At 38.8% G+C, this 23,396-nt stretch overlaps 1 protein-coding gene and 1 long non-coding RNA gene across 2 annotated transcripts in view; one reads left to right on the plus strand and one right to left on the minus strand.

Annotated features, from left to right (window-relative positions):
* LOC116701705 (uncharacterized) overlaps positions 1-11,104 on the minus strand; it is a 23,361-nt gene extending 12,257 nt beyond the window's left edge. Inside the window, exons 1-2 of the long non-coding RNA XR_004334985.1 lie at positions 11,092-11,104; positions 2,576-2,584 (exon numbers count right to left, since the gene is read on the minus strand). This is a non-coding gene — a long non-coding RNA (uncharacterized LOC116701705). The remainder of the gene's footprint in view (positions 1-2,575; positions 2,585-11,091) is intronic.
* Positions 1-23,396, plus strand: part of slc45a4a (solute carrier family 45 member 4a) — a 49,903-nt gene that overhangs the window by 7,179 nt on the left and 19,328 nt on the right. The window contains exon 3 of the mRNA XM_032535463.1: positions 5,908-7,184. Coding sequence (XP_032391354.1) covers positions 6,887-7,184 — 298 coding nt within the window. The 5' untranslated portion in view covers positions 5,908-6,886. The remainder of the gene's footprint in view (positions 1-5,907; positions 7,185-23,396) is intronic.

Below are 23,396 nucleotides of genomic sequence, written 5' to 3' on the forward strand. Positions count from 1 at the left end.
TCAACTTTTAAAATCTAGCTCTAGCTCCTAGGTGTAGTGGTGTTATTCCACTTAATTAAAACCATTCGTACTTTTTCAACTATTCTCACTACTTCTTACTGATTTAAGCTATTCAACCAGACTAGCTTTAGCAATTCAGTTATTCAGCATTCCCACGCATTGTCTGCAGGAAATGCATTTTCAAGTATATTTTTTATAAAGCTCTGGTCACCTTCAACTTGTCTTGAAAAGTACTTTTTGCTACTTTTAGCACAGATAATTTTTTCTTTTGTCTGAAACCTACAGTAGCTTGTGGAAATAAAATGTAGCAAGAACCTTGTTAACTAGCTAAGGGTCCAAAACAGACTCAGGGAAACTAAGTTGGTAATGTTTTTTCCTTTTGAAAACAAAATAGGTTAGCTAGCTAACTGTGTTGTGCTAACTGCTCTGGGTGTGAACCAACTGACTGCAGTGTGTATTTGATTTGCTCAGACTGCTAACTAGCTAGCTTATTAGCCAGCTAGGCTAAAAATAAACACTAGGATGACTGGGCTATTATTGGCTGCAATGCTAGCCAAAACAACACACATCAGAGTCCTCTTCTATCTCCTCTCCATTATAACCTTTGCTAGTGTAACATTGGCATGGCAGGATATTTCTTGATCAAGCTTTGTAGCACCACAAAAATAGACCTGAGCCAATTTTTGGCCTTGTGGCCAATAAGTCTTCAGGTGACATAACAGACACACCACACTGTCCATTTACTACCAGCAACTTAGTTTTTTCAGGCAATGACCTGTTTTTAAGGGATTCCAAACCAAGACAGTTGTTTGTGGGAAAATCATGCAGAAACTACATTAAAACATATGCACAACGACAGACCCCCTTTTATACTCCAGTGTTCAGTGTAATACGGAAAAGTTAAATCCGTAAATATGAATCACAATGCTGGTTTTGACAATGATGACGAAATTTCAAAATAAGATGCATAAAATTAGTCTCTGCCATTAGTAAAAGAATAATACAATCTCTAGGTACTTAAAAGTACTTGATATTGTCTCTACTCCAGTACATATTTAATGTGTCACATGTACATGGTAAACTTGCTGTTCTAGTTCAACGCAAAGAAGTGCGGTGACTCAGTTGCACTTCATAATTAGGTGGTTGAATTGTCATAATGGTGCTGTACGTGGATATACTCACCTCCTGTATATTTCTGTATTGTCTATGATCTATTGTAAGGTGTGTATTAATTATTTCATTGTCCCATTAAGAAAGTTGTAAGGACCTCAGGAAGAAGGCAGGAGCTAATGCGGAAACTAAATAAACAAACAAACCTCTACAGGTTTAATGTCAGATTGACTCAATACGTGATCAACCTGTCAATAGAGTCGCCTTCAGAGTTGGTACCCAGACTCAGAAACTATGTGGGCCTTTGTGTTTTCTCGTCATTATCAGTCATAATGGCCAAAGACTAAAGTGAACAAAGACATTTGACTTCTATTTAGAATGTAAGCAGCTCTAAGATGTATGTGTGTCCGTGTGAGAGAGTTCACATGTGAACAGCAGGTATATTACATCATATTCATACCAGCCAGTATTTTTGATATACGCCCTGTGTAATGAGTAAGGGATTTGTCATTGACGCTAGTGCACGTTGATACACATGTGCCCCCCGTACTCTCTAAACTGCAGCAGCACTGCACCATAATGCACACATCCAGTCTGTTTTCTCCCCCCCTCCTTCTCTCTCTCTCTCTCTCTCTCTCTTCCTCGATCTCTCTGTAGTACTTATCCCTGCCATCTGCCATTCAAAGCTGGGAATATGGTTATTTTTCGTGTGCGTGCGTGCGTGCGTGCGTGCGTGCGTTGCGTGTGCGTGTGCGTGTGTGTGTGTGTGTGTGTGTGTGTGTTACTATATATGGATGAGAATGGGCATATTAAAGGTGTGTGTGTGGGTTGTGTGGATGTGCGCACTGTCACTGTTTTGCATGTTTTACTGTCCATGGCACGACACTACTGAAAAGAAACTTTTATACTTTCTATAGTTGACGTATATGTGCCTTATACTAGAAATATGATTTTTGTTCTTTCATTTGGCACTTCAATATGTTTTTATTTGAAGTCACTGTGCACTACACTTGAAAGAATTTTCTTTATTCAAAATAGTCATGCCTAATACTAGAAGTATTTCCCTAATTCACAGTATCCGTTCCTTTAACAAGACACCAATTTTCATTTCAGTCAGAGAACAAAATGTTTAAAACCAAATTGTTACAGATAATACACTTTGTTTAAATATGTTTTTATTTAAAGTGTCTATGAATCTTTGCCTAACACTGAATGTATTTTCTTTTTTCCTTAACTAAAAAGACGCCATTTTTTTCCTGTTCTCTGCATCTTGGGTGGCATTTAAGAACCAAGGACTTAAACTAAGTGTAGGGTCTTTTTAGAATGGTTTGCACTACAGGAAAGAAACTCAATACTTTAAGCTTTTTTTTTTGTTAAAGTCTCTGCAACTAGAGTACTTCAATTGTATTTATTTGCAACATTATGTTGTATAATTACAGTTTTGCACAATAAATGTTCTCAAAACTACATACTACTTTTATTTTTCTTAAAAAAAAAAAAAACATTTAGCAGTTTTGCTTTCCTTAGGGTCTATGTAACCTGTTCTGAAATGGTTCTATTATAGTTTATATATCATGTTATACATTGCAAGAAGTAATGTTAACTCAGTAATAGAGCTTCGTTAAGAAAAGATCTTTAGGACAGCAGGTGTGGTAAAAACACTACCACTTTTGTCCAAAGTGGCCGCTAGAATCATCATAATCCGAAAGTTGCACATAGATAACTTCTATGTCTGTATAAAGTAGTCAAATATTTGTTTACCTTGTTCTACTTTGTTGTTCTTGTTTAAATCACATGTCTACGTATTGCTGTGTATGGTATGTAGTGTGACAGCAACAAAAGAGCCAGAGTAAAATTCCTTGTATGTGTTTACACTTACTTGGCCATTAAAGCTGATTCTGATGTCCAGTTAAAATCCCTGATCCATTTTTATGTATTTGTGAAAAATACACACACACACACACACACACAAGTGCGCAGTGTTTCCCTGAAGGACTCATCAAAAGTAAGTTTCTGTTAATTGACTGATTAATTGACTAATCTGCTGCCTTGTTTAGGCAAATAAAATTACTTTGTATCATTTTTGACAGAACTTCCAAGTCAAGGTCCACTTACTGGCTTGTTCTTCCGTTTACTCGTCCCTCCCCATGCTCCACCACATTGCCCAAAGAATTAATTGATTTTAGATAACTAGCTAGATGGTAGCAATTAGAAAACCTCACTCCCTGCTGCTTCATCCATGTTGTGTCTACAGTGTCAGCCTGCTCTTACTGCTCATTTGCAAACTGACACTATGTCCCATAGAATACATGATCAGGCTTGCAGCAGACATGAGACATGTCTGGTGTGTCATTTTACATGTAAGCGAGACAGGGAGAAGGCCGACCATAAAGAAGAAAAAGAAGCAGGGAAATAGAGTAGGTAGATGAAGTGAGAAAGGTTGAGCTTGCCCTGATTTCACGCCGATGTCGCAGGTAATCTGGTCTGTGGCACAAGAATAAACACTTTAAAATAGACCTAGCTTAAGTGTGTTTAGTGTGTGTTGACACACTAGAGTCGGAAAACCTTGTCCCTGACCCGCTTACAAGCATCTCCTTTCCCTCCCTCTTGCTCTTTTTCATCTATATCTGATGATAGAAAATCCAGTTTGTTTGGCAAATAATTAACTTTGACTGTTTTCCAGCTCCTTCTTAGCCTATCTTCATCCTGCTTCCTCTTACTCTTTCTGTATGCTTCCCTTGCTTTTTCCTTCTTTTACCAGTCTGTCGATCTCATCTTGCCCTTCTTATTCTCTGCCTAACTTCCCTCCTTCTATCTCTCAATCTTTCCCCTGTTCAAACCTCCATCCATCCTTTCCTTCTTCCTCCCCTCATTTCTCTCCCTCCACCCTCCCTCTCTTGTTTTGTTTTATTTCTCAATCTCCCCTCAAGAAGCTTGATGAGGGTCTTAGCAACTTATAAAGTCTGTGTGTGTAGTTCACGTGGCAGTCATTAGTGTGTGTTGGGTATGACGAAATGGGCCCTCTCCGCGGGTTATAATCCAGTGGCCTGCTGGACAAATTTTTTTTTGTAATCGTATTGAACATATGCAGTCTGTTTTTCTCTCACTCTATTAGGCGTGGTATTAACTGAAGGGCTCCATGCTTTTTTCTCTTCTTTCTCTCTTTTTTTCTGTCCACATATCTCTCATATCTTCTCACCAAACACACACAACACAAGCCCTCTGTTTGAAACAGTAGCTTAATTTGAAAACGTTTCAGCACATAAAACACATGCTTTCATCCTCCCCGTCCTCTTGTAAAGACTGTCCGTGTTTCTGCAAGGATGAATCATGTGCTCAAACCAATTACACTGTTTAAAAATGGGCTCTTTTCATAGGAGAATGTGTGTGTGTCTGTTGTGGTATGAGCATGTTGGTACTCTCAAACAACTCACACTTCCAGATTCAAACACGTGAGTTGGTTTTGCCGAGATAACACAAAAACCCCTTTTCTCTCTGGCCCTGACTGTGTCTGGTCACAGACATAGTTTCGGTTTTATTTGTCCATGTTTTGAGTTATTGGTCTCCTTCTGCCTCCAGGCCAATACAAGAAGGATGACTGAAATTTTGTTTGTGGATAAGTTTTAATTCTTCTTCAGGTAAAAAGTAGTTTCAATGAAAACCACTCAGTGTATCCGGGACATTGTTTCTGTAAAAGAAAAGTTGCTGTTGAGTTTAAGAAAGAATTTTACAGTACATAACATAAATCCACTAACCACTATAGTATTAAGTGGAGGCAAAAAGGACGAAAACTCTGCATGAAGAGATATCACAAGTATGATGGACCATTAGAGCCATATCAAGAAGGAAGATTTTTTTTTAAATTTATTTTGCAATTCGATAATTAAGTCGAAATGTCGAGAATAAAATAAAATCAACTCCTTTTATCAGTTAATTACATAAGAGCGACAGTCCACCATGCCAGCTGTCATGGAGGCATCATCATATGTACATCCTGGAGTGCCACGCTCGTATTGCGCGTAGGTGTTACCATTGATACCCTTGCATCTGTCTATTACAAGCTATTTCAGTTTCAGTCTTCCAAGTTTGTGCGGTTTCTCCTTCTGAACAAACGCAATTTTTTCTTCAAAGTCATAATACTTATCACAATTCTGTGTTTATGCGCTAAGAGAGCAAGAATTTTCTTGTTGTTAATTCTGAAGTATAATTTCCCGAGCACATAGGCCTTCACGAGGCATTTTGTAGAGGACTAAAACTCGTAGTTTGGTTCATTTTCTAAAGTCTGACTGGATTCTTGAAATATCAAGTTTTTTCTTGACATTTTGACTTTATTCTCAAAAAAGTATTTCCACTTTATTCTAGTCATATTGACTTTATTCTCAACATTTTTACTTTATTCGGAAATTGTTCATTCGAAATGCAAAATAAAAAAACAAAAATTTGTCCTTTTATTTTTTTCTTGAGATGTGGCCCTTATGCTTCGTAAGAATTATGAAATATTTTTACCTTTTAAAACACAAAAACTGGGGAAAAAAAACAAACTGCTGTGATGCCAAAAAAATACTTCAGCAATCAATTCATTGTTTTGTTTAATGCAGCAAAGCTCTCATGCACTGGTCATTGCATGTTGGAAATGGCTGTCACCAAGTCTAATGTTGTTGTTTTTTTTTCTCCTCCTCTCTTCCCATCCACCTCACCTTACCCAACCACTTCTCTCCTCCTGACCAATGGGACGCCTGCGTTATGGCTCTGCTTCTCCACCTGCTGGTTATCGTCCTGTTGGGTGTTTTCCTCCAGATTGATCAGCCAATCGATGGGGATTTTCAGAGGAGCTCCGCCCACCTTCGCTGCCTGCCCTCCTCCTCCCCATTCCCCCCTTGGGCTCTTCTTTGCCCCCACCCACTCCGTCATCCAGACCTCCATCCAGCCCTCAATCCAACCCTCTATACACAAAATGACTCTGAAACTTACTGAATGGTCTTCTATATGGATTTTTACAGCTTGTAATAGACAGTAAGAAAAAGAGGGGGAGAAACCTCAATGACAATAAAGCCATAAACACACACACACACACACACACACACACACACACACACACACACACACACACACACACACACACACACACACACACACACACACACACACACACACAAATACACTCTCACACACACAGTACACACACAAACATACCTGACACACACCGAAAGAAGCACTTTTTCTTGGAATGTACCGCACAGTCTTCCTGTGAAAATTCAACTGCTTCCTTAATTTCTCTGTATTTTCTACAAGCCTTTGGAAAGCTGATTTTCTTTTTCAACTCTGGGACTAAACAAAAAGCCGAAAGGGAGATCAACACATCTTGAATTGTAAGCTGCAGTGTTTTGGGAGGACAACTTGTTCAGAAGGACAACTGATTGCTGAGTTTTTGGTTTTGTTTTCTTTACTTTAACATGCTAGATCATACATAATAGATCTCTTTTCCCTTCATTTATTTATTGACACTATCCATCACAGGTTTTTATTCTAGTGGTATTAGCACTGCATACATTTTAAAGCAGTAATAGATCATACTACTAGCCAGTTAGTACCACATGCTACAATTTGTTGCTTGTAAAGATTGTAATAATTCACTACTAAAGTCACTACTATTTTTATAGAAACTACATATGCAGGGACATAGTATTGTTTTTTTCCTTTGGTAGCTACAGGTAATTGTTTTCCAATTTGTCAGCTTGTTAGAGGGGCATTGTTTTTTTTTTTTTTCATTGCATGCATGCCCTCCACCATGCCTCCCCAGAACACAGAGGCCGCTGCTATGCAGGTCGGATCTCTGGTGGGCGGGGTTAACGTCAAAAACTCCGCGGAATCGGGCTTGGGCGTGGAGAAAGCAGGAGGTGAGGCGCATGGATCAGGGGGTAGCCGAGGTCGAGGAGGGGAGGAGTCAGTGAGCGAGGGATCGGTCGAAGGCATACCCTTGAAGAGATGGGTGATGCATGGGGCCGTGATGTTCGGCAGGGAGTTCTGCTACGCCATGGAGACAGCGCTGGTTACACCTGTACTGCTGCAAATAGGTGAGTCAATGATCCCCATACATTTACATAAAAACAGAGATGCATCACATTAAAACAGTGGTTAGTACCAGAATAAATTACTCTTTAGTCACCTGCGACTGTTCTCACTTTCTTCCTGCTGTCCACCATACACACCCTCCAACCCCCCGAAAACAAAGCAGAGCATTTCATCCTCTCCTACGGTAGTTGACTTTTAATTGGTAATCTGTTACACTGACTCTACTCAAAGCAGCAGTGTCAAAAGTTGTGCTGCTAAAATCAACTTCACAATTACATTAAAATTCATTTTTACAAACAATTATGTTTGTAATTGATCATTTTGTCTTATAAAATGTTGAAAAATAGTGGCAAATGCCTGTTACAATTTTAATCCAAGATGACGGTTGCAAGGGAGAATGAAGTATATTCTTATTCAGGCTATGAACACTGCATCCCTGTTTATAGGAATAAGAAGTAATATTTAGAATACAAAGTGTGGGTAACTTAATACAGTTTGTGAGGGGGACCGGTAGTCATGGTGTTTGTCCTGAAGTTGTTCTGGCATTAAAGAGGACACTTTGGCAGCTTGATGTATCCCACCTCCTGTTCACCTTGTTCAGACTTCCACTGGATCTGCCTAAAGATTAGCTATTTTACACACACACACACACACACACACACACACACACACACACACACACACACACACACACACACACACACACACACACACACACACACACACACACACACACACACACACACACACACATTGAGTATACCGTCATTTGCACCTAGCGTTGTCGTCTGTAGTACACTGGAGCCCCTTAGGGGAGACGAAGAGGGTGTGAAAAGGAGGCGAGAAGGGAGGGATGAAGGGGGAGAATATGAGAACGATAATCAGGAGGTTGAGAGAGAGATAGAAGGCTGAAACAGCCGTAACCTTGTTTATAATTCAAAGTCAATTTCTATGCTTTCTTCCCCTCCTTTTCTCTCCAAATCTCTCCTTCCCCCTCAGTGGCGTAGTGTGATCTCCTAGCTTACATAACCAAGGCGACATGAGTGACAGGACGCTCTGTGGCCACCGTGACTCCTGGCTGGCTCACCCATGAAGAGCTGCCACAGGGAGAAAGGCTTTGAAACACTTCCAATTTTCTGTTATTTCAAAAGGAGGGTACTGAGATCTCCCAAATGTTAAAAACAAAAGATAAAAAGTCTAAAATGTTATGGCAGTAGCCTTAAGTTGGGATTCTTAAGATTTGTACCTCATAATCATAATGACTGTAACCTTTTATCAGGCTTGTCTCTATTAGTAGCAGAGCAGTGGTGGTGCTGCATGTTTTTTGTTCTAATTTTAGCCCTGATTTAGCTGCCCTTTAGATCAGGATATGTCTGAGCCCCTCTTAGTAGATTTTGGAGCCACTGAGAAGTACAACGGCTACAGATTAGTCCACTGAAATAAATAAATCCAAAGCAGACCGGAGAGTGATTTTGGTGTCTAGTTGAGATTTTTCACTGACGTGGATATTAATCTAGTCATATCTCTCCTTTCAAGTCAGGCTAATTGATTGCTGATCATAGGGATTGCCTTCAATCCAAATAAACTCAGTAGAGTACAGAGCAACATGTCTGAGTTTTAAACTAATTTGTTGTAGATGCACACATTTACTGGGCCTGAAATGTAACAACATACAGGAGATGTGTTCAGACTGCAGCCATTGTTGTGACGTCAAACAGTCAGCACCACGTATATTTTGTGAAAGCAGCAGTAATTAATTTATGTGGAACAACACAACATTAACTTATCACGTTGATGTACCGTAGTGATACAACTTTTTTGCAGACCATTGCAATATTTACACATCCAGCAGACCCGGAGCAACAAAACAATGAGTTGAAAGATGCTTAAATACTCTGAACAGCAGCTTTGGGTAGTAATAATAATAATAATAATAATGGTAATAACAAAAATTAATAACTCTTTGTGGGTTCATCACAAGAGCAGATTTAAGGTTATCCTAACGTCTGTTCGCAGTGGCAATTTAGAAAGATTTTACTCCCTATCCTGAGCAACTTGTTTTTGAATTTCTTTGTGCCACTCTTAAGTTCTTGTGATATTGTCATGATCAGCTAATCTTGATTTTGTCTTGTGAATCTATTATAGATGTTATATGTTTTTATGCTGGTTTTGTGCAGATTGAGTCATGTTTTCAACCTGCAAACAAACACGCCTGGTGCGATGAAAACAACCCCCCCTAACTCTACGGGCGGAGGTCCAAGTTCTGGGATAACAAATATCGACCCCCCTCCATGTGGTTAATGCTCCATGCATGCTGGAGACTGACTGTAGCTACTGGAATTAGCTGGATAGCTGGTTGGTTGGCTCGCACTGAGTGAAACCATTGTGTGTGTGTAACCCCACAACACTGAGGTCAGAGAAAGGGAGGTGTGTGTGTGTGTGTGTGTGTGTGTGTGTGTGTGTGTGTGTGTGGTGCCCCAGACACAGTTTTGGTCAAGGAGTCCATATATCACAACCCAGAGAAAGGATAAGAAACTTCTACCATACAAGGTGGGCTTTACAGAGCTCTTCTTTTAGTCTCTGAGCTCCTGGCACAGTCACTCACTAGGACACATTTTTTTTTTCCCTACCTAAAAGCACACACATATATTAGGAACAATCACATAACTTTTTCCTAACTAGCCCTGGATTTCCTCCAACTGCGGAACAGCTGCGCGTCGGCTCCGTGCTCTGCTGTCCGTCAATACCCACCAGGTCCGGATTTGTTGCAGAACGGCTGCGGCCATGACGGACAGCTGTCAGTCACGAGGACCCACAAGATCTCGCAAATTCATGTATCTTTGCGCAATATAACATTAATATGTAGTTTCTATAAACGGAACCCCAAAACTTCTGACCTGTTGACTTCAGGCCTGTCTCTGCCCATTATTACATTTCCAAGGTGTAATGCAGGGAATCGTGATCCGCCGTGAGCATGGTGTATTTTATTTTGAAAATGAACCAGATGTTTTATTTTGTTTCTTTGCTTGACTTCCTGTCCCCCACAATCTGCCCTGTGCTAAATTGCTGCCGAGCTCTCCGGCATTGTCAAAAATAGAAGCTCTGCATATCTGCCCCAGAGGGCTGCGGATCGCGGGAGATGGGACCGAGTCGGACCGCAGCCGTTCCGCAGTCAGTGAAAAAACACACATTGACTTTAATGGAAACCTAGTAACTCCGCTGCGGATCCGCAACCATTCCGCAGATGGTGAAAATTACGGGTTAGTCTTTCCTCCCTTAAACCAATGAGATAGGCACAGAGAAAAAAAAAAGTATGTCATGGAAAATAACCAAATCCGATTTATCTTTGGCAGTAGTTTTTTATGTATAATTGTGTAATAGAGTGCTGCAGAAATGAGTCCTATAACCTGCATATGAGTTGACATTTTTGCACTTCAGTCAATGGGTTTTTGGTAAGTTGCCTGAAATAAGGTTCTGTATGTGCTGTGGTTAATACTAGCTCAAGAGATTTTCACATTTTGTTCTACTTAAAATACGCCAGTAAATACCCCACTCTTGAATTCCCTTGATAAGAAGTGATTGAGAATGGGCCACATGGTCAGCTCAGGGGCATGTTAAAAAGATTGTGCAGTGGCTTTAAGTTCATTCTTCTTTGCCTCCAGGTATATTTTACTACTGGCCTTTTTGAAAGGCTGATGCGAGTAATAGCTTGACTTATTGCAGCTGAAAGTGAGGTAAAGAGAGAGAGAGAGTTGAATTCAAAATCTTTTTTTAATAAAAAACAATACAAAAAACCTTTTTCCATCACAATAAATAGGGCAACAGAAAATATATAAAATAAATAATTATGAAAATAATATAAATAAAATATTAAATCATCTACTACAGAACATGATGCATGTTTAGCACCACTGAAAATCATCAATGTTATTCATTTCCTTATAAAATCTAAAATCAACCCAGACTCTGGCTTACACTTAATAGATGAAAACCGGAAGTACTTCCTGTTCTGTCTTCCACTTTATTCTTCCTGCTACTAGATGGACAATTTTGCCTCTCTTCTTCAGTCAGGTTAAGTAAATGCCATTTAGAGGCATCAGCTTTTTTTTCTTCTTTTTTTTTCTTTTTTATAGCCGGCTGTACGCACCAGACACACCAAAGTTAGCGGCAGTCAAATCAAAAACAACAAACACCTCACTTATGCTCGTCTTTAGTTACTCAAATGTTGTTGTTTTTCTGCTTAAAAGGAACAATGTTCAAACACTATCAAAAAAGTTCCAAAGGACAAACGCGTACACCAGCCTGTAAGATTGTATCAAGTTTTGTCTTTTTAATCTTAGAGAGAGAGAGATTATCTGATTCATTCATGTTCAGTTGCCACAGCCCCATATTAGCAGCAGTAATTATCAAGTACATTTCATTTTACAATAGCAGAAACTAGTGTTGGGTGATTTTGCATTGATTATGCTAGCATTTCAGGTAAGTTAATCCACTGATCCTATCATGATAGCTGGTCTAATCCAGTGGATGACCTTGCAGATAGAGTAAAATGGGTTTATATAAATGACTGGCTTGATGTCACAGTGACTAATCACCATAATCTGACCCAGTCATTCATGGGACAGAGTAGATAGAAGACAGAGTAGATGAATAGATGTGTAAAATGTCTGAGGTAACTCAAGGGGCAGATGAAATATAGTAAGTTGGAAAGAGAAAAAATTCTTTATAGAAAAGGGGAATTAACAGCCAATGACTGTGAATATTATTCTTGACATGGTGGCCGTTTAACCACAATCTTCAGTCCCCCGTTATCTTTGTACATTTCTGCCTGTGTCTCTGCAGAGAGACACAGGCAGAGTGAGAGACAAACACTCCAGTCTAGTCAGTTATTTAAAGCCTTCCTATTCATAGCTCTTTATATAATCGCTGCAGTAACTTTGATCATTTATTAATGTTATCACTGTACACACAAGGAGACACAAAAGGGTTTAAGAAAGGGTTATTTGCTAACATCACCACCATTACAGGGCGGGGTTATTGGTGTAAATAGACAGAAGACAAGGTAAACAGCAACACTGCTATGTGATGATTGATGCCAGTGGTTCCCAAACTCTGGTGCGTGGACCATGGGGGGGTCATTGAGAGGGTTCTATGGCAATCAAAACTGTGGTTCATGCATAGTATGTGTTTGTGTTGATGTAAGTGCAGAGTCCGCAGAAACTTTAAGACAAAGCCATATTATGTGCAGTCATACAATGTTTTTCCATGCAACAAGTGATGAGCTAGGTATGTGTGGGCTATAAGTGTAAGAAATGTGAGGAATGCAGAGCTGTGTGTGTGTTGGTGTGTGTGTGTGTGTGTGTACTTGTTTGTCAGCACATTGCTCCCAGCTCTCCCCATCCAAAAACAAGCCACCCCGGAGCTCTCAGGTGATGACGAGGGACAAAGAAACATCAGGGTTTCAAACAGGGTTGCAAATAACAAATTTCACCATGATGTTATTATATTATTGTTTTTATACAGTGGTGTGAAAAAGTGTTTGCCCCCTTCCTCATTTCCTGTTCCTTTGCATGTTTGTCACACTTAAGTGTTTCGGAACATCAAACCAATTTAAACAATAGTCAAGGACAACACAAGTAAACACAAAATGCAATTTGTAAATGAAGGTGTTTATTATTAAAGGTGAAAAAAAAATCCAAACCATCATGGCCCTGTGTGAAAAAGTGATTACATATACATCCATCATCAATTCATGAGTCAAAACATGTAGCCGGACAAGTCATACCCACATCAAGATGTTGGGTCAATCCGAGGGGGCGGGATAAACGTCTCTTTCAAATTCCTTCCGCATGCAATAGAATAGCGCTAAAACCAACCAGACCAACGCTGGTTGATATATTAAACTTTTGCCGTATCCAGTTGGCAAAACTTCGAACATATCTTCCTTTTTTAAGAATGACTTCAGTGCTTAACTACAAGCCTTCTAGAGTTGCGGCCAAAGCCGATTCGAAAGACGATCTTCTTTGTTTTCAAGTAGCAGGAAATTTCTGTTGCAAATCTGTGGTCCTTATGTTATGCCCGCTCACCAACGCTATATACGATGTGATTGGCCTGACCAGAATTATTTTTTTTCCAGCTCGCAAGCCAACGGAGAGTTGCTAGATTGACCCTAGCAGCAAATTACTGACTTGAGCTGCAAATTACATTTGCTGCTGCTAGGGTGCGTCCAGACTTCTAGGCTACAAAACATGGCCTTGCTCCATTCAAAACACGCAAGGGTTTTGTTGCTGCAGCTTTAATTGGTCTGGTATGACCAAAGGCTTATGGTGGCTTATGTTAGCAAACCTTAGATTGATATTGTGCTACTGACTACTTTTACTTTATGACTTTGACATACATGTTCTACATCTTATTTTCTTAACAGTGGGCACTGTTTAACAAAAGACACATTCGCTATAAATTTATAGGATTATATAAGATTATTTGGGTGACTATTGAAACGAGTTAACGTGACTAAATGTATATAATAGTAATTTAAGTAATTGTGAAGTGATGTAAAGATGGTTATAAATCTAAATTATAATCAAATATATTTCAATTACCAAATTAATAGTTTCCCTCCACAAACTGGACATGTTTCAATGTGTTGCTTTAATAAGTCAGATGTTTGTTTGTGTAAACACCTGCGAGTGTGCAACAGGTGCAGGCTGGTCATTTGGGTTATCAAGCTCCCATCACAGATGGTTTGTTTAATAGGATTCACATGGCCTTCGGAAGGCCCAAACACGACACCCACACTGCATTAACACTTCACCTACAGCTTGCTCAGAACACTAGTAACCTTGGAGCTCTACAGTGATAGCAACACAAGGCTAATGGGATACAAAGCTGCTGCAAATAATTTTCCTCATCCAGAGTGTTTGAATGGCCATGAAGCCTGAAACCAAAACTCATTACTGCACCCTGATCCTCAGATGAGAGCTGAGAAATTTTCATCAAAGATACAAATCTTATAATTAATATGATCTAATTACCAAATATTTACTATGGTAGTTCAAAAATATTGTACAAACATGTATTTATAATTTTAACATAGTAATAGAATTGGGCCCAAATAGATTATAGTGTCTATTCACTATATGACATATTACTGCTTATTTAACATAAAATACAGACAAGTTGGCCGGTAGTACAGTATTCAGTCAAAGAAAATCTAGTTAAAAAGAAAAAGATAAAACTGAGCAACACACACACACACAGGCAAACAGGCGCACAGGCTATAATAACAGTAAGAGAAGCGGTAATAGCTGGCCTTGGTGTGTGTGTGTGTGTGTGTGTGTGTGTGTGTGTGTGTGTGTGTGTGTGTGTGTGTGTGTGTGTGTGTGTGTGTGTGTGTGTGTGTGTGTGTGTGTGTGTGTGTGTGTGTGTGTGTGTGTGTGTGTGTGTGTGTGTGTGTGTGTGTGTGTGTGTGTGTGTGTGTGTGGGTGCGTGCGTGCGTGCGTGCGCGCGCGCGCGCGCGCGCGCGCGCGAAGGAGAGTAGAAAAACATCTGCTCTTGCACTTACGCTAGTACCATGGATGGATAGATACTGACATACTACTCTCGTACAGTCATATATCCGGCTAAAATGATGAAGGTAGGATTAATCTAAAAAAAAATGTATTTACTAAGAGAAAAGTAGTGGACTCTTGTCAGATTTTTGGGGCTCTGTTATAGTCAGCAATATATATCTTTTCCTACTAAAAGCAAACTACTGACAGAGGAACAACAATACTATAGTAGTTTATTTGTTGCCTAACAAAATTTAAAGTAGTGAGGACGTGTTCTTTTGAACCGAAAAAGAAACCACAAGTATATCCTATAAATCCAAACCTAGAAATGTTTCAGAAAATTGCTCAGCCACCTCTCGTTTTCACGTTTTTTATACTACTTGAACTATGAACTTAACAATGAACTTAACAATGAACTTACCAATGAAAACATCACTTCAGCTTGTTACATTCATTTACACTCATTATGATAGAGAAATGAAAGACCTATGTATATTTTTACCACTGACTTGTTGCTTTTTTTCCCCCGTTATGCCATTATGAGTTGAAAAATACATCCTTAATCATAACCTTGGTTACAACAAACCAAACTTTAACATTTCTGTCATTTTTAATTGGCAAATGAATACACCACTGTAACTTGGCTATTTGCTGACCTACTGTATTTGTGGTTACATAAAATTACTGACTGATTGCTGCTGATTGGCTTTATTGATTGCTTCTTTGATAGCTAAAGGGCAGTCAGTGGTGCTGTTTGGAGCTTCCTGTGTGTGATAGGTCAGTCTGTCTGTGGGCCCGCATCCCTGCTGTCAGTCACATACAGTCGTATTTTGATGTAATTGGCAGATGGTAAAGGCTTTAAAATGGAGCTAAATAAATACATTTGGAGATCGCCATTCACCAGATTTAACACTTTAAATTTCTTTCTCAGTTTCAATCTCTTTCTCTGTTTATGTGTGTCTCACACTAGGAGGTAGCCAGTTTACTGCAGTGGTGTTACATAACTCTGCTGACTAGAAGCAGCTGTGAGTGTGTGTTTTCATGCATGCTACATTCATTTTTAATGTCACCTCATAGAGAGGAGGGTTGGCTGGGGTCTTTACTCCTATGCACACACATGTACACACACACACACTTTAACCCACTCAATATAAAGGGGTGTGTTTGTGTTGTTTGTGTTGTGTGTGTGTGGTGTGTGTGTGTGTGTGTGTGTGTGTGTGTGTGTGGTGTGTGTGTGTGTGTGTGTGTGTGTGTGTGTGTGTGTGTGTGTGTGTTGTGTGTTGTGGGGGTGGGGGGGCCATTCCACCACATTGCTAATAACAATAACTTTATTTATATAGCACATTTTAATAGCTTTACAGAAAAAGTAATCAATATCCAAAATATAAAACTATTTAAAAATAGTTAAGAGTTCAGTTACATTGCAATCATTTCCAAACTAGTGTAAAAAAAATAATCTGCTCTAAGACAATACTATTCTCCTTCCTGCATTGATTTGATTGTCAGTTTGTCATCAGCTGCAGAGCCACACACACACACACACACACACACACACACACACACACACACAGCCATACATCACCCAGTATTTTACTCTGCTAGGCACTTTGTTAATGATGACCTTGCTTGTTCAGCTTGTGAGTTTGTGTGTTTGTGTGTGTGTGCTGGAGACTGTGTGTGTCTGTTATGTGATTGATTTTCTCATCATCACTTACTGCTAGGAAGTGGAATGACTCACTCTTTTCTCCCTTCACTTCTTGCTCGTTCTGACACTCTGACCCTGCCCTTCCTTTGTTCACTCTACAGTCTGTGAGGCCATAAATGTTGGCTGAAAGTTAGCAGGTAGCACAAGCTGGTACCTTTTGCTATTTGCTTTTATCTCAACAGAGTTTGGGTCACTAGGTTTCACAAATATCTGCAGGATGTTCTGTTAAGTAAAAAGCTGTTAGCTCAACATTTACAGTGCCTATAAAAGCTGGGCACACTCCCATCATTTTGAAACTAATGTTTCATTGTTTTACAACTTTGAGTCACAATGGATTAATTCAGCTTTTTTTTTTTTTTTTTAAATACAGATATTTAGAAATAATTTATTTTAAATGGGTTAATTTGATTAATGAAATGAGTTAATGAAGCTCCTTCAGACCAGAATGCAGAACTGTCATTGGCATCATGTGTCTTCTTCAACAATGTTTCATTTTGTAATTTGGGCAAATTGTTAGTTAAACCGTTGTCATGCTGAGCTATTGGCTTTATGAACAGTGCTTGTATTGGCCAAGTAGCTGAACAAAAAGAGAAATAAGGTAAATGACTGAAGTAGACGCAGCAGGTCAAAGGTTAATGGGTATATTATAACCTTAAATTAGAACCAAAATGTCTTCTTACGGTGGATAAAATCAGTCATTATGTAATGCCAACAATGTTAAAAACCCAATCTGGAATTTTATTAACCATATACTTATTGTTACACTCACTTGCATATTTGAAAAGTTATTTATCAAAAAGTCACTATTAATAAAACACAAACTGTCACACAAAGTGCACATATGCATATCAATCTGTATGAAAGATAGATGACTAAAAGACAACGGTCCGGATCAAAAGAAGTAGTCTCGGTCCAGACCAAACTGATCCATGGTTTTTTTGCAGTAAAAAACACTTTTTGGATGGTTTGGACTTTCAGACCAATTACAGGAAGTTAGGCAACTGCGTACTATGGAAGAAGAAGAAGAAGAAAAAAACTGGAAAAAACCCCTCTAGAACAAGAAAAAATTAGTCATGGAAGTATGTGGGGAGAAGAGGAGATTATATATTTAATTTCAATTTGGACAGAAATGGTCTTTCTGCTAGTAGTAATACCTTAATAACACAATCGGGATTTCCTCAATGACATTTTCATTTATACGGAAAAGACTACTCGCCAAGAAATGCCAAAATGACAACACGCCAACATGAGACGCACACCCGAATACTCACCAATCAACGGGAGACGCAACACACAATTGTGGTGACGACACACCGTAGGCAAGGCATGGAAAATTCTTTAGTGCGCTGGCAAAAGCATTATGGGAAACCCAAAAGAACTGGATCATACAGTATGTATACAGTGTAATTAAACACAAACATTGGTTAGGACCTTGGTCCAGACTTTTAGGTGTGAAAACGCATTAAGAGTCAGAAATAGAGTCCATAAATCCAAGACCAAGTGAGGTAGAGGAAGACCATAGATGATGATTGTCTCTATTTAAGTAGAGGAATAAAAAAAGTGATCTAGTTAGTTGCAGGAACACAAAGGGGCCTGCAGCCTACAGCTAGCGTTGGCATAAAACCTACCACCAGATGCTTATCAATAATAGACTATTGATGTTAATATTTCAAATCTGCTCCCAAATTCCATCCATGGCATTTCTTTTCTCCTCTCTGAATGCTACACCTGACTTCGTTCATATGGTTTGTTTAATCAAAAACACCTGCTTCCTCCTTTCCTTTCCTCATGTTCTCCGTCTCTTACTCTCTCTTTCACCCTCCTTCCTTCCTGCCCACTTTCTCCCTTTGTGACCTCTGCCCTACACTCACTTTCACACCGTTTCTCAGATGTTTTCTGGACGCTTGTCATTTTTCCTGTGGTTTTCTCACGCCAGCGCAGGATATGAAAGGATTGTTTTGTGTTTATGGGAGTGAAAGAAACAGAGAGAGAGGGGGGAGAGATGAAGGGAAAGAAGGGGAGACTGAGGTGGATGTTTGTTAATTGTTAAAAAAAAAGTCAGATTGTTTGTTTGATTTCATTTTGAGGTTTATAAGAGTGGAAGGTGGAGTTATTGGATTTTTTGTTTGGAGGTGTGATAGGAGAAGCGAAGAGTGATGGAGAGATGTAGACGTGAGTGATAGTGGGTTTTGTTTACTAGATAGGAAACCAAACATTGTTATCATTGTGAGAGTTGAAGTGGAACACTCAGAAATAGGAAAAGATACATCCCTCATGGCACACGGTTACAGCTTTTAAAGGGGAGATTGTACTCATTGTGTAATTAAAATTACCCAAAATATAGACAATGGTTTGAGATGTATTGAAAGTAAACATGTTGGACAAGCAGTTGTGCAGTCAGGACAGAATATTTAAAGAAGAAAATGGATTAAAAAAAATAGGATTGGCAATATTTTGCATTTTTCTTTCTGACAACAAACTAAAAAACTAGAATCAACAAAGTGTCTCTTAACACTTTCTCTTAGCCCATTTGTTTCTACCAAAGGTAAGACAAATATTTATTCTAATTAGTTTTTTTTAAATCTAATAGTTCCCTAAAACAGCAGGGCAATGTAGTTTTTATCAAACACTACTCAAACACGAGTAAATAATGCATTTGTAGTGCACTATGTTCAGCAGTGGATTAATACGTATTCATAAGGCAGTGTGGGCATCGGCAGGACGGTGGATGATTGACTGAAAATAAAATGCTCATTTTCATGGTAATAAATGCACGAGGAAAGCTACTTTTCTACACAGCCCTGTAATGGTTCAAATGCAAACATCTAAAATTTACTCTGAATCTCTTTTTTTTTCTCTCCATGTGTGAGTCATAATAAATGAACATGTCACTCAACAACAGTGTGAATCATAGATGTGTTAAGTTTTGGGACAATAAAGGAGCTCTATGACACAGAGGAAAAGCTATGTAAGGCTTCAGATACACAAACAGTACTTGTAAGATTCATTAATTGTAGGTGTTTGTCTTTTCATAGGATTTGTTCACAGTAGGAAAAATATGGGCTATTGCTGGCCTTAATCTTTAAAGCATGCAGTCTTTAATAATTAAAAGCCTAACATTGAGTGCACAGAACTCGTGGCATGTTTGACCTTTTTTAACCAATAGAAATTTAAACATCAGATAAGATGGAAATCTGATGTTCCTGGATGCTTAGTTATCAATTATCTGGCCCCCAGAAAGCCACCATACCTTTTTTGTTTGAATTTCACTTTTACAGAATAAAGTTCGAAATCATGTTTAAAGTATCCTGTTATGTCAGCTGTATTGGCCATGAACGTCAATATTTATGTGAGGATCTTCATGACAGTTCATAACATATGTTTTGTTTTTATGTGCTTTTAGGGGCTAAGACATTTCCAGAACAACTGAATAAAGAGGGCACTTTCTAAAATTTGGTTTTTCTCAAGCTTTATGAGGAAATCATTTTAAAACACAGTAATCCTTGTTCAGGATGTCCTGAAAACGAGGAGAGGGCTGTTGTTGTGTGCAGGAAAAAACTATTGTCCTTTTTAAGTTTAACATCAAATTCGGAGTAATGTGGTTGTACAAGACATTGTTTTCACTGTTTAAGTGTTTTAAAAACACTATCTGAGTGATTTTTCATTTGGAACCAGAAAGTTTTACTGTCTGTTTATACGTGCAAGTACGATGTGGAGAAACTCACACATAAAGTCTACGCAGAAGTTGTGATGAATGGGCAGTCTGTACTCCCAACAGTCACACATTGAACTCCATTTTGTGTGTGTGTGTGTGTGTGGTGTTGTGTGTGTGTTGGTGTGTGGTGTGTGTGTGTGTGGTGTGTGTGTGTGTGTGTGTGTGTGTGTGTGTGTGTGTGTGTGTGGTGTGTGTGGTTGTGTGTGTGTGGTGGGTGTGTGTGTGTGTGTGTGTGGTGTGTGGTGTGGTGTGTGGTGGGTGTGGTGTGTGGATATAGTGCGGTGTAAAATGAGCACTTTGACGATAGATGGAGCAGATTGGACATTTTTCTTTCCCAATACAACACCGTCATCTGCCGGCTTAAATATTAGATTTTCAGTCAGGGAAAGAGATCTTTCGGCTTTCTCCCTCTCTGTCCTTAATGTTTCCTCCCTCGTATCCTTTCCCTTTTTTTGATTTTTTTAAATCTTAATCCTTTCTCATATCCTGTTTCACCCTCCCTTGCTCTTACTCCCCTCATTCTTTTTCTCTCTTTCGAAATACTTCCTGCGTCTTGATTCTCTCAGTATTGGGGTGGTGTGTGTGTGTGTGTGTGTGTGTGTGTGTGGTGTGTGGTGTGTGTGTGTGTGTGTGTGTGTGTGTGTGTGTGTGTGTGTGTGTGTGTGTGTGTGTGTGTGTGTGTGTGTGTGTGTGTGTGTGTGTGTGTGTGTGAACAGAGACATGTCTTTATTGTCTTTTAGGTGTTTTTTTTCTGTATCGTGTGTGTGGAAGGGGAAAGTTAATAATAATAATATAGAAACAGTTTTCTGTTTGAGTGTGACAAACCTACAGACAGACAGATTCCTATCTGCATCTATGTCTGCTCTGTGTGTGTGTGTGTGTGTGTGTGTGTGTTGTGTGTGTGTCACAGAACGGGGGAATAAAAATAAATGTGAAACAAACGGAGAGAAACAAAACTTTCCGTAGTTTGAACAAACCCCACAACAGGAAGCCCTGTGTGAATGACACGGCCATATTAGGAGCGAGGAAGTGAAGGTAATGGAGTCTCCGTGGTGACAGGGTTCCCAAGACCTGGTCACCACGGTGACAGGGGTCAAGCCTTGTTTATGACCAGCTCATGAGAAACACAGAGGTTGACAGTTGTACAGGACCTGTTAAGTTTCAAGTAAGGGCAAAGTGCCAATGTGATACAATGCAGGTGGTCTAAGATGTTCATTCATAGTTTTGGTGCCTTCAGTGATAATCTACAATGTAAATGGTCTTGAAATAAAAGGAAACTGTTAAATGTGAAGGTGTGTCCAAACTTGTGTGTGTGTGTGTGTGTGTGTGTGTGTGTGTGTGTGTGTGTGTGTGCCTCCATACACATGTGTATTTATACACATATATGTATATACACATTCTGTATATATACACCATATATATGTGTGTGTGTGTGTGTGTATATGTATATGTATTAGTGTATGTATATGTATATATATATGTTGTGTATATGTATTTATATGTATATTATGTATATATGTATGTTATATTGTATATAGATATATATATATGATATAGATGTATAGTATTATATATATATCTAATATATATATATATATTATATATATCTATATATATATATTTATAGTAGTATTATTGTGTGTGTGTGTGTGTGTATAGACACGTGTACATATACATATATTTTTGTAGTAAACTAATCTGTGGTTTTGGTCATAGACTAAGATTTCTTTAGTTGATAAGTCATTAAGTCATTTTTCATGCTTATTCATGCTTAATTACTCATTTGCAAGACTTTAGCTGGGGAATGAGTGGTCAATGCAGCTGCTATGAAACAGTTTACTTTCCTATAAGCTCTCCACAATAAAAGTCCCCCGTAATTGTGGTATTTGAATGTTTTTATTATGAAGGGGCAAAATCAAGAAATGTTGGGTCTTCATCAGCAGTAACGCAACACGACTCCCATAAGCAAACCTGAACCTTGAGATAAAGCAGTTATTATATAAACTAAACTTCCATCCACAGAGATACTAATTGAAGCTACACACGTACTGAGAGCTCAACGCACTGAGACTTTTTAAAACCTCTGTCGGCACCCTTTTGTATAGGCTCCAGTCTATGGTTGGCACACAGGCAGACTGTGGGAAATGCTTTTTCATTTTTCACTTTAATTTATGTGAGAGTAACAACTGACATAAACGCAAAACCAGTCTATGCAAACGGAAATGATGTACGTGTTTATTAGCATGTAGAATGTGGAAGTGAGATTTGATCGGAAATGGTTACTCAGGATGCATTTGGAGACACATTCTACTGACAGGTACAAGCTGTCCACTTGTAATCACACTCAAAGACACCAACTGTGCTGAGTCATACAGGATTTCCCTGAATTTACCAGCCAAATTAGCTTTGTGTCTCCTAAAATCGTATGCTGAATGCACTGCCTCAGTCAGTAGGTAAACTAAGAGTCACACCTCAGACTGTATATTCAGAAAGTTAACTGATCTGTGCAGGACATGGGGACATTTTACAAAAGCTCTTCGTAATTAGATATGGCACTCAATTATTGATGTTCGTTTTATTACAGAGATCTGTTTGAAAAAAGTGAAAATGTGTTATAAATGTATAAGAGCCTAATTTCTTCTCAATCAAATTAGCTGCAATCCACTCTCTCTGACTCTGCAGCTTTCTTCCGTCTTTCCATATATTTTGTTCTTTGAGGAAAAACACATAGCTGTATCTTCTGAATCACAGCTGTATGTTCCTCATATTGATCTGCAGCAATCTGTACTGTCTCTTCCGTTGGGATTATTGTAGATTTTATAAAACATATGACACTTATGACTTGAAATCACTTTAAGGGATACTCTGTAGAAGTTGCAATTACTTTTGCTTTTTACAGAGTGAAATAAACACACAAATACCTTTATAACAACTGCCAGGTGAGAAATGTAACTTAACCACTGATAAAGGTTTAATAAATTGAATGTTTGTGAATTTAAAAAAAAACTTTTACAAAACTACAAAACTTTAAGCAGAGCTATTGAGCATTATTTGAGCCAATTGAGGCTGATGTACCTTCAAACTGCAGCCAGAGATATTATCAAGAGTAAGACAGACTCATTCAGTGTCTCTTGGCTTGTCTATATGAGGTGGATAGTGTGGCAGCCAAATGGCATTTAATATATTTGTTTTCTTTTTTCATGGAGCCACATTAAGAGACAGTTTGACAGTGAGACAATGATAA

Source organism: Etheostoma spectabile, chromosome 14, assembly GCF_008692095.1.
Source record: "Etheostoma spectabile isolate EspeVRDwgs_2016 chromosome 14, UIUC_Espe_1.0, whole genome shotgun sequence".
Taxonomy (NCBI): Eukaryota; Metazoa; Chordata; class Actinopteri; order Perciformes; family Percidae; genus Etheostoma; species Etheostoma spectabile.